This window comes from Coenobita brevimanus, chromosome 74, assembly GCF_032717465.1.
Source record: "Coenobita brevimanus isolate Jiangsu-jjx chromosome 74, ASM3271746v2, whole genome shotgun sequence".
NCBI lineage: Eukaryota > Metazoa > Arthropoda > Malacostraca > Decapoda > Coenobitidae > Coenobita > Coenobita brevimanus.
Window position 1 is genome coordinate 3,187,541 of NC_137027.1, and position 12,051 is coordinate 3,199,591.

Genomic DNA, 12,051 nt, shown 5'->3' on the forward strand with positions numbered 1-12,051 from the left:
GCCATAATGATATTTTTTTCTCCAAATCAGTGTAATATCTAACTGGCTTGGCATTACTTTCCAGCAACTATATCACCTCTGAGGCTTTTGATGTATGATCTGAAGCCTTACTGGATCAAGCAACACTGCCTGCAAAGCCTCGTATCTATCAACCCTCTGTGTAATGATTCTTTTTTTGACAGGTGTACAAGTTTCATAGTCATTCAGAGTTCAAGCTGTAACATCTGATATGTAATACAGTGAATGAAGAACTACTGAAATCTAAGACACTATACAGTGATCAAATTTAATTCATACTGTACTGTAGCAAGAACTAATAGCTAATAATTTCTTTTGAATACCTCAGTATAATAACATTATGTGCCTCACCTATGAAGTCTGTGGCTTTGGGGTCAAGGGTGTAGTTGCCAAGGATGAAAGCTGGGTGAGTTTCCCCTGTTTCCTCATCCAGAACGTGGCCAGCTGCTGTCTGCTGGTTGAGCACCTGCTTGAGGTCAGTCGTGTCGAGGGTGTCGGATATCTCAGTGAGGTGAAGAATGTAGTCCACCAGCACAGAGCCTGGGTGGAAAGCATCAATTTCCACACGGTCGTACCACGGGGCCAATGGACTCACACGGTACAGTGAGTCAAGCTGCAATATAATTACACTGATAAGTTGATGATCGCAATGCTATAGATTGATGTTCCAGCCTCAACATAAGGGTAAAATCAAAGAAAAGTTTATACATGGTAATAAGTTTCACCAAGTCAAGATGGAATGTAATTACACAGATCAGACAATAATATGTGACAAAAATGATGCTCCAACCTCAATGTGAAGAATACAAAAGAATAATTTGTGACATGCAAAATTAACCTTTAAGGATGAGGTGCTGGAAGGCCCCCCCAGCTGACATGAAAAAAAAAAAAGTCAATCCCATATTATCCTCTAAATAGCATGCACGACCAAGGCTAGGCTACCACAGACCAGAGTATTTAAGAGTGGGAAAATAACCTATATCCCTGGTAGCATTTGACATGCTAAAAATACTTGCAGCAATCTCCAAGATTCAAACTGTTGCCTATAAGCCACAGCTATTTTGTGTTTGACAACTCTAATACCAGACAAGAATAAAAGACAAAATTACCTCAATTTCAATTGTGTTGGCCAGCTGCTGCCACTCCAGTGTGTCTCGGTTGGCCAGTTCCGGCTGCCACTCTCGACCCTTGATGATCTTCAATGTTGCTGCCAGACGACAGTTATCACCGCACACACCTTTAGCAGAGAATCAAATCAGAATAACATCTGATGTATACATAACAATTCTGCATAAACACAGCCATTGTCAACATCGAGAGGACGACATACTGATATCTAGTTTAAGTTGATCAAACTGAAGACACCACCGTCTCCACCATCTTTCTCCACCTGTCCCTGTTTGCTGCCATTTACTTCCACTGCTCCTCTCCAAATCAACTAATATTCCTTCTTACACAATCTGCTCATCTCAACTGAGCCCTTCCTCTTGGCTCTAGTCCCTGTACTTCCCACTCCTCAGCTCTCCTTGTCAGTGCAGCCATATCCATCCTCTCCTAATGTCCTGCCCACCTAAGTGTTCTCTTCACAGTCTCCTATTTCATGCAGACATATTCATAATTCTTTTCTTAATTTTTCACTCATTTTTCTATATAAACACACACACACACACACACACACACACACACACACACACACACACACACACACACACCATTTACACATGCCACCCAGAACAAACACCTGAGAAAGAGGCGAATATGAAGACCTGGCAGAGAGTACAATTCAAAATAAAATGGAAGAGAAATCTGGAAGAATTATATTAACTGAAGATTTCAATACAAATATAAATTGGAATACTCTAGATGTAAGAAGCCATGAAAGATGTTGGGACCAAAAGCTCCTGGACCTTGTGCAGGAGTTTTTCCTAACATATCATGTAAAGGAAATCACCAGAAAAAGAGGACTTGATGATCCAGCTTATATTTACCAGACAAGAAAATGATATTGACAGGATAATGTCCCACCCTCCATTTGGCAAAAGCGACTATGCAGTATTAAATTGCAACTTCAGGATTGCATATGACATAGTAATGAGCATTACAAAAACAGCCTAAACTACAAAAATGGAAACTACCATGACCTAAAGAAGTACTTCTTAGAAATAGATTGGGAAAAGGAGCTTAGAGGACAAGATTTAAATGTTATACAGTAAATCCTTGTTTTTGGCTGCTTGGATGTTCCGCCAAAGCCTCGTGAACCGTGAAACGTCTAAGTGTGGAGTTACGAATCAATGGGAAAAATATAGGAGTGTTCCGGTAGGACACGTACCTACCCTATCAGAAAGTACTATAACACCAAACAGGCCCTACCCAAAATTAAATGAAGAGTGTTTGCTAGTGCTAAAACAGCATAACACAATAAACATGTGCCTGAAAAGACATTAAAACTATTATAAAGAGCTGCAACACCAAAAATCCTCACCAGAAATAAAGTGAAGACTGGCTTGAGTGGCAAGTGAAGGTGTGTTAAGAGTGGATGAGTTAGTTCCTGATGTCACTAAGGAAAAGCTGCCACTTTTCACCAGATTATTTAATTTTCGACATCAAAGTAGGTCAACTAAACCCCAGTCATTTTATGTGCCCTCTTTGTCACCATAAGGAGGGAAGAAATTGTAACAACATTATTTTACTCACAGCTACAAGGAAGAGAGGCTGTAATATGGTCAAACAGAATCAAAAATTGGTGGGCTGAGTCTACCAGCTCTGTATTGGGACGGTTATTATTCTTTCCTTCCTTAAATATCAATAAGCTTTATTTCACATCCATTTCAGGTATTTGTCCATCAAAACAAAAATAAATAGTGTTGCGAGAAACATGTAACGATTCTCTGTTAAGAAATAGTAGCACGACACGGCTGATGATCGTACATTATGATCACAAACAACAACAAACTCACGTGTGTCTACTGCCCAGCTGGACCTGCTGTGTATTCACAACACGGCTGAAGATCATACATTACGATCATAAACAATAACAAACTCACGTGTGTCTACTGCCCCGCTGGACCTGCTGTATAAAGATCTTGGAAAACTGATGCATAGAAAAATGGACAGTGCCTAGACTGAGTATCGGTACACATTGTCTGCTGAGTGTCGGCTGCCGGCTGGAAGCATCGAATTGTGGGGAAATTCGCGAATTGTGAGACAACTCGGAAACTTTTTTCTCACGCGAAAAACGAGGCATCGAAGTAAAATGCGTCCAAATACAAGGATTTACTGTATGTACAAAATTCTGCGAACTTTATGAAACTGGAGTCCAAAATTACATCCCACAGCACAAAGAGCAGAAAAGAAAATAAGGAAATGGCTTAATACAGAATGGAAAAAATCAAAAGAAAAAAGAGACTTGTTGGGGAATGGATACAGAAGACACAATAGTGAGAGGGCATATAATAACTATAAAGAGGAAAGAAACAGTTATACAAGGATAAAGAGAGAAGCCCAAAGACAGTTTGGGGAAGACCTTATAAATAAAAGTAGTGATCAACCGAAGCTATTTTATAGCTACATCCAAAGCAAAACCAAAGTTAAAGATAAAATACAGTCCATTATGGATGAGGGGATGATCTATACACAAGAGAAAGATATTTGTGAAGCACTATATAAAACTTTCCAATCAGTTTTTACTATCTATCTATCTATTGCCAGATGCCTTAATCCCATACGGGGTGGCCACAAACAAATCACCTCCACGTTGCCCTGTCCCCCGCCATTTCACTGCCCTGCTCCCAACTCACACCCCCATCTCTCATATACCTCTCCACTCCATCCCTCCATCTCATCCTTGGCCTCCCCCTTTCCCCCTCCACCTCACTCACATACACTCTCCTTGTCTCCATCCTCTCCACATGGCCAAACCACCTCAATGTGTTTCTCCTAATGCTTCCTATCACATCCACATCCACACCACAACACTCCTTCACATCCTCATTTGTCAATCTGTCTCTCCATGTGACTTCACATGTTCCTCTCAAATAACTCATTTCCACAGCTCTCACTCTTGACTTGTGTCCCTCCAACAACGTCAAGCTTCACTTCCATACGTCAGAGTTGGTATCACAATACTGTCATGCAGTAACTTTTTCACTTCCATGCTCACTTCCCTGTTTCTTATCACTGCTTTCAAAGAATCAGCAACCTTTCTTCCTTGCCATACCTATTCAAGCACTTTACCCTCCAAACTTCCACCCTTACTCATCACACTATCCAAGTACTTAAACGTACTCATATTTTCCATTTCCTCCTCATCCAGCCTCACTGTACATTCACTGACGTCACTTCTCTCGAAGACCATAACTTTACTCTTCCCTACATTCACCTTTAGATTCCATTTCTTACACACTCTCCCAATCTCATCCACCAAGCCTTGCAGCTCCCCTTCGTCTTCAATTAACAACACAGTATCATCTGCAAACAATAGTACCTACAGGGAGTTTCTAAACACTGGCCTCTCTCATTAGGGCCACTCCAACATCCACTGCCCAACCTTGTATCTCTTTTATAACCCCATCCATGTACAGATTGAACAACCATGGAGACATGACACAACCCTGTTTCAACCCAACCTTCAAATAGAAAAATTCACTCAGTTCACTATCCACATGCACTGCAGCCTTAGCACCCTCATACATGCTCTTCACAGCATTCAACAGCTTCCCATCTATTCCATATATTCTTAATACTTTCCACAATCCTTGTCTATCCACCCTGTCATATGCTTTCTCCAAATCCATGAAGGCCGCATACAATTTCTTTCCCTTCTCTAGAAACTTTTCCACTACAGACCTAAGACTGAATATCTGATCTACACAATCTCTTCCCTTCCTAAGACCTCCCTGTTCTTCTCCAACTAAATCTTCTGTTATTTCTTTAACTCAGCCAATATGTATCCTACCATATACTTTTCCTATTACACTGAGAAGTCAATTGCCCCTGATGATTACTACACACTTCTTATTCCCCTTTTCGTTTGTACAGGGGAATAATTATACCTGACTTCCAATCCTCATGGGGTATTTTAAATGTTGAGAAGTTGACTGGAAAAATATGGATGCTGGGAGCAATGAGAGAATATGGGGCAAGAAACTGATGGACATAATGATGGAAAATGTGCAAACTCAAAGAAAATACAAGAGCTTGAGGAGACAACAAACTATGAAGACTGGACCTGGTATTCATGAAGGACACAAACAATGTGAAGAATATAACCTACCATTGCCCCCTTGATAAAAATGATAGATGGTTATTGAGATGGAAGTGGTGGGAGTAAGGGAGGGTGAAAGAAATAAAAAACACAGAGAAAATATATATAATTATGGAAAAGCAGACTTTGCTTCCCTAAGGAACTACTTCCAAAATGTAGACAAGTGAAATGAATGCGGTCAAAAATGTTGATAAGAAGTATCAGTTTCTGATGGATGTGTAGAAAACAGGGATTAGTAAATATGTCCCAAAATTCTCCATGGCAATGGAAAAGAAGAAAGAATGATTCAACAATAGGTGTAAAAAGGCACTTGAGGCAAGAAACACAACATGGAATAATGTGAGAAGAAGGCATAGTGAAAGGGCCTGGAAGGAATACAAGAAGGTTAGAAATGAATATATATATATATTTTTTTTTATGTGTCCAACTCTGGCCATAGACTGTACAGCCTGCTCTCAAGGCCCAGTAGTCCTCCTACATGCCATACACCTCTACATGTAACCACTTCGGCATTAACACCCACCGTCCATATTGAGTACATGCTAGGGCTGTCTCATACAGGACTGGTAATTCACCGGGTAATTCACCGGGTCATTCAGGATCACTTGATGGTCGTGATCGTCAGCTTTTACCCTCCCGGAAGGGAGCTGAGAGCTCATATAGTCCGATCTAAGGGCAAGGCTGTGACCTTCACACATGCACACACCCGTCCCCTTGCTCAAGGGGGACAGTAACCGCCCACTTCATCAGTGAAACTTTTCGCAACCTGAGCGAGGCGCGAACTCCCGTCTGCCAGATGGCAAGCGAGAACGCTACCACTGAGCCAGCGAGCGGTGTATTGGTATTAGCGGAGGTATTTTTACGACATGTTGGCGGGTCTTCTGGTAGATCAGTAAAGTCTGATTTTATGAAATTCAAACCCTTAAACTGTTCCCTGCCCCAGCGAGGATTTGAACCTGGGTCCGGTAGGACTGCAGGCCACCTCTTTACCAATTGAGCCACCTCTTTACCAATAGATACGGAGAGAAGAAGAAAGGAAGTATGAAAAACATATTGTAACTTAATGTAAAAAAGAACCAAAGTGGTTTTATAGATCTGTACATGGCAAAATGAAAGTTAAAGAGTGTATAGCATGATTGAGCAATGGAGATGAAACTTATGAAAGACAAGAAGATTAAATTTTGTGCAAAATGACGAACAACAAGCTGCAGTCAGTTTATGTACTGGAAGAGGAATTTAATGAACCTGAAATGGAAACTGGGACAACGAGAATGGCAGAAATTACAGATGACAAGAATGAGATGCTGCAGATGATGAAGGACTTGGATGTCAGGAAAGCAATGGGACCGGACAACGTGGCTGGATGGATCCTGAAAGAATGTGCTGATCAATCAATGTGGCCCGTTTATGTCATCATAAAGAGCTCTCTGGAAAATGGGCAGGTACCTAAAGACTGGAAAAGAGCAAATACTGTATTGTGCCAATCTTCAAGGGAGGAGATAAGGAAGATCCACCCAACTATAGATCTGTATCACTTGCTAGTGTTGTATGTTAAATTTAAGTGGAAATTATCAGAAAAAGATGGATTAGGTATTTAGAAGAAAATGAAGTGATAACACCAAGACAATTCAGTTACCAATCTACTAAGTTTTTATACTAGGGTGATAGATGTCATACAAGAGAGAGAGAGAGGTGGGCAGATTGTGTCTTACTAAACCACAGGAAACTATTTGACAGGGTGCCCTATAAGAGATTGCTGTGGAAGATGAAGACCTTTGATGGAGTGCATGGGAAACTATTAAAGTGGATGGAAGATTATCTGGTTGGACAGCAGATGGGAACAGTCATAAGTGACAAGGTTTCACAATAGAAAGACGTGACTAGTGGAGTGCCCCAGGGCTCTGTCTTGGCTCCAATAATGTTTCTGATGTATATAAATGATTTGCCAGAAGGGTTTAATAGTTATATGAGTATGTTCACAGATGATGCTAAAATCATGAAACATATTAAATGTGTTGATAGCTGTATAGAGCTGCAAGAGGGCCTGACCAAACTCCACAACTGGAGCCAGACTTGGAAAACTGAGTTCAGTGCCAAGAAGCATCACGTGTTACAAATGGGAGTTCGTGGAAAAAAACCAAATTGGATATATAAAATGCTCAGTAAGATAATTAGCAAAAGAGAGAGAGAGAGAGAGAGAGAGAGAGAGAGAGAGAGAGAGAGAAGGACATGGGAGTGATTACACAAGATGACCTGTCACCAGAAAAGCATATAAATAAAATCATTGGAGGCACATATGAATTACTGACCGACATGAGAGTGGCTTTTAATTATATGGAAGAGGAAATGCTGAGGGAATTGATGATGCCCATAATAAGACCAAGACTAGAATATGTAGCTGTGATATAGTCACCTCATCTGAAAAAGCATATTGATAAACTGGAGAAGGTACAACGGATGGCTACGAGGATGATACCATGCTTAAGAGAACTGACCTATGAGAAGAAATTGGAAAAAACTGAAGTTGCCAACACAGCATGAGAGATGGGAAAGAGGAGATCTGATTACATTTAGAAATGTAAGAGGTCTGGAAAAGGTGGATAGAGAGAATCTTTTTATCTTGGAAGAAGGACAAACAAGAGGTCATGAATTTAAACTGAGGAAGAGCAGATGCCTTAATGATCTCAAAAGGTTCAGTTTCCAAAACGGAAGTATAAGTACTTGGAACAGCTTAGACAAGGAAGTGGTGAAAGCAAAAAGCACCCATGTATTTAAAACTATACTGGATAAATGTAGATATGGAGACTGGACAATTCATGGTTAGCTCAATTCCTGTATACTACAAATAGGTAAATACACACAAGACAACTCTATACTTAAACGAATAATGCACCCCAAACCATTAACTATTACATACCTGGTGTTGTGGGTCTAGGTGTAGTAGTGGTAGTGGTGGTGGTGGTAGTAGTAGTTGTGGTAGTAGTAGTAGTGGTCGTGGTAAGGTCACCTGACTTCTTTGGCATAACCCCCTTAGCTGGTGTGGCCTGAGTTGTTGTCTTCCACCCAGTGAACTCTGTTGTTGTCCTCACACTAATAATAAAAATATATTATATATATATATATATATGCAGTACAGTATATATATTGCTTGTATATATACAGGACAGTATATATATAATGCTTGTAAGAGCCTGTTTTGTCCTCACACTGGTAAAGAAAAAGACTGCTGATAAGAGATTACTGTTCTCACACTAGTAAAGAAAAGATGATATGAGATTACTGTTGTCATCACACTAATAAAGATACAAGACTGTTGATATGAGATTACTGTTCCCCTTATGCTAATAAAGAAAAAGACTTGCTATGAGATTACTGTTGTCACTACACTGCAGTAAAGAAAATGACTTGATTAGAGATTCCTGTTGTCTTCACACTAGTAAAGAAACAAGATGCTGATAAGAGATTACAGCTGTCTTCACACTAGCAAAGAAAAAACAGCTGATAAAAGATTACTGTTGTCATCATCTAGTAAAGAAAAAGGCTGCTGATAAGAGATACTGTAACAGGTATTCTTTAGTACAAGTCAGGGATACTGGGATACTGTATGTACCAAAATATAGCAACTTTTTCCTTATAACTGGAACTAATAAATGGAGGAAACAGACGAATCAGCTTTATAGGTACAGTGGCAATGAAACACAAGTAAAATTTTCTGCATTTTTACAGGTAGCAATTAAACTTTACTAGGCAGTTTTCCTTAATTTACCATGGACTTACAGCAAAAATGAAAGTCCAATGTAAGATTATAAAAAATCTTGTTGTATATCAAATAAATCTGATACTCACGCTTCCCACAGGTTTTTGAATGTGACCTTGACTGGGGGAGGTCCTGAGGGAGTTGGGCGAGGTGGCTTAGTAGTGATACCTAATGGGCGATTTGGTCTTCGTGGAAACACCAGACCCTTTGGCCCACTTTGCTCTGTTGTAGTGGCTGCTGTGGTTGTGGTGGTATTGTTGTTAAGCTTAAAGCCTGGAGGTAGGAACTTTGATATATCAACTGTCTGTACTTCTGGAGTTTTTGTAGGGGATTCAGTTGGTTTATACCCTGCTGGGAGGAACTTGGAGATATCAACGGTCTGAACTTCAGGGGTCTTGGAAGGGGCTTCTGTGGGCTTAAAACCTGGGGGTAAAAACTTGGAGATATCGACTGTCTGAACTTCTGGGAATTTTGAAGGAGCTTCTGTTGGCTTATAACCTGGTGGCAAGAATTTAGAGATGTCAACAGTTTGGATTTCAGGAGTTTTTGCAGGGGCTTCTGTGGGTTTATAACCTGGTGGCAGGAACTTGGAGATGTCAACAGTCTGCACTTCAGGAACTTTGATAGGGTTTTCAGTAGGTTCCTGTTTCTGCTTATAATCAGATGGGAGGAACTTTGAAATGTCAACTGTTTGTACAACCACACCCTCAGTCACTGGTTGCTCTGAAGGCTTGTAATCTGCCGGCAAGAAAGCAGATGCATCCACAGTCTTTATGCTTGATTTTGGTGGTGACACTCGTCTTGGAGGTGGCTCAGTGGGCTTGTAATCAGCAGGCAGGAAGGCAGAGATATCTACACTTGGTATGGAAGATGTTCTAACTGTGGTGGTTTGTGGTGGTTGCTCTGAGGGTCTGTAACCTTGTGGTAGGAATGATGATGCATCCACCACCCTGATTCCTGCCAGCACTTCCTCTGTCTTGATGGACTCAGTTGTTGACTGAACAGCAGGGAAGAGGTCAAAAAGGGAGACTCCTGCTGTGCTTGAGGGCTTGTCTGTTATAGGACTGTGGGATGTGGTGGATGTCTGTGTGGTTGGACTGTGAGCTGTAGTAGTTTTATGTGTGGCTGGACTCTCAGCTGTGGTGGATTTATGTGTGGTTGGACTTTCAACTGTGGTGGATTTATGTGTGGTTGGACTCTCAGGTGTGGTAGATTTGTGTGTGGTAGAACTATGGACAGTTGTGGGATTATGTAAGGAAGGCTCCTGGACTGTGGTGGATGATGGTTCTTCCTCAGTGGTAAGTTCATACCCTGGGGGAAGGAAAGCTGATACATCCACCACAGATGATTTTGGTAGATCTTCTAAAGAAGAAGAGGTAGAAGTGGCGGGAGAAGTTACTGGCAGTGTAGTGAGAATCTCCACTGGGTCCTCTGGAGTGTGGATAGGTATAAGGAAGGGAGATGAATCCTGGATTTGACCACCATTTTGCAAGGTAGCTGAAACAGTCTGGTTTTTGGTATTGATCTCAATGTCAAACAGTGTTTCTATCCTTGGTCTTGTCTCTTGTGGTGGCTCATCATATATACTGTCATCACTATTGATGTTGGGGTATACATCATCCAGGCGTTTAGGAGGCCGCGTGGAAAACTGGGGAGTTGGTCCCGGGGTAGGGCTACCAATGATGGCTGGAGCAACATCCACTGTCTCATGTATATCTGAGAGTTGTCGTCTACTTGTGGTATCTTCCAATAGTTGTGTGACAGCACCAACTGAAGCAGGGGCACCAGTGACAGATGGTGCAGAAGGCCGAGTGGTCACCCAGTCCCTTTTGTCCTCAGCAAGGCTGACACTGTGTGATGTCTGAACTGAGGCCACTACAACTGAACTCTCTGTTGAGTTGGTAATCCGCACCTCCATTCCTTTCTCTTCATCATCCACATACATTCCCTCTGTTACTGGTATAGATGGTGGAGCAGCTGAGGTTGTTCTAGCTGTTGTAGATGTTGTTCTTGGCAGTGTGAAAGGTATCATTCTTTCTGTTGTGTATGGTGTTGTTCTTGTTGCAGTGGATGTTGTTGTTCTATGTGTTGAGTATGGTGCTGTTCTAGCAGTCGTTGATGTTCTTGCTGTGGTTGTGGTGTCAGGAAGGAAACGAGAGGGAGGCAGGAAACGACTATCACGGTTGCCTGAATCAGTGTCACCTAATGCATTGTGATCGCCTGCTGGATCAGCCTGGGGAGGATCATCCTGATCCTGGTTCTTCAATCGGGCAATCAGTTCAGACAAAGATGAGTAACGTCCAGCTGCGTTTTCATCATCATCATCATCTCTATTCCTGAATCGGTCTGCCAGTGAAGGTCTCTCTGTTACACTGGGTCTCTCAGTTACAGGAGGCCTATCAGGAACGACAGGTCTCTCAGGAGCGACAGGTCTCTCAGGAACGACAGGTCTCTCAGGTATTGTGGGTTTTTCTGTGGGGGAAGGTCTCTGAGGGAAGGTGTGATGTGTTCTGGTAGGAGCCTCATGCTTGGGTGGTGGCCTCCTGGTGGTGGTTTTGTCATTACTAGACAAAACAGAGGAATATCTAAAACGTTTAGGGGAAGCCTGGGGTGACGGCTGGGTGGTGGTGGTGAAGCGAAAACTGGCCTGGCTTCCTGAGGTTGACGGGGGATCAAGGGGACCCAGATCACCCAAATTAGAGCTGTTGCCATCACCATAGTAATCATAGTAATAGTCATCATAATAATAATCCTCGTAGTTCACATCAGGGAAGGAGTTGCCTACAGAGGGTTTAGGTCGAGGTGGAGTGGGTGTTGTCAGCTTGGCTGCCAGAGGAAGGCTGGCACGGGGTCGGGGCGTGGTGGTAGGGGTCGTGGGAGAGAACACCGCTCCAGGGAACGGAAGCAGTGGACGACGGACACGCTCAACACGGTCCTGAAAAGGATACACAAAGCACCATTATCAATATTATCAACATATCATCATCATGTTGGAGAAACACACATTACATGT

The 12,051-nt window shown here is 42.0% G+C and overlaps 1 protein-coding gene across 1 annotated transcript in view; it reads right to left on the reverse strand.

Moving 5' to 3' along the window:
• The window catches only part of LOC145407661 (uncharacterized), a 28,264-nt gene that overhangs the window by 12,999 nt on the left and 3,214 nt on the right, over positions 1-12,051 (reverse strand). The window contains exons 4-9 of the mRNA XM_080278531.1: positions 11,220-11,973; positions 10,269-11,030; positions 9,128-10,163; positions 8,199-8,371; positions 1,128-1,255; positions 370-631 (exon numbers count right to left, since the gene is read on the reverse strand). Coding sequence (XP_080134657.1) covers positions 370-631; positions 1,128-1,255; positions 8,199-8,371; positions 9,128-10,163; positions 10,269-11,030; positions 11,220-11,973 — 3,115 coding nt within the window. The remainder of the gene's footprint in view (positions 1-369; positions 632-1,127; positions 1,256-8,198; positions 8,372-9,127; positions 10,164-10,268; positions 11,031-11,219; positions 11,974-12,051) is intronic.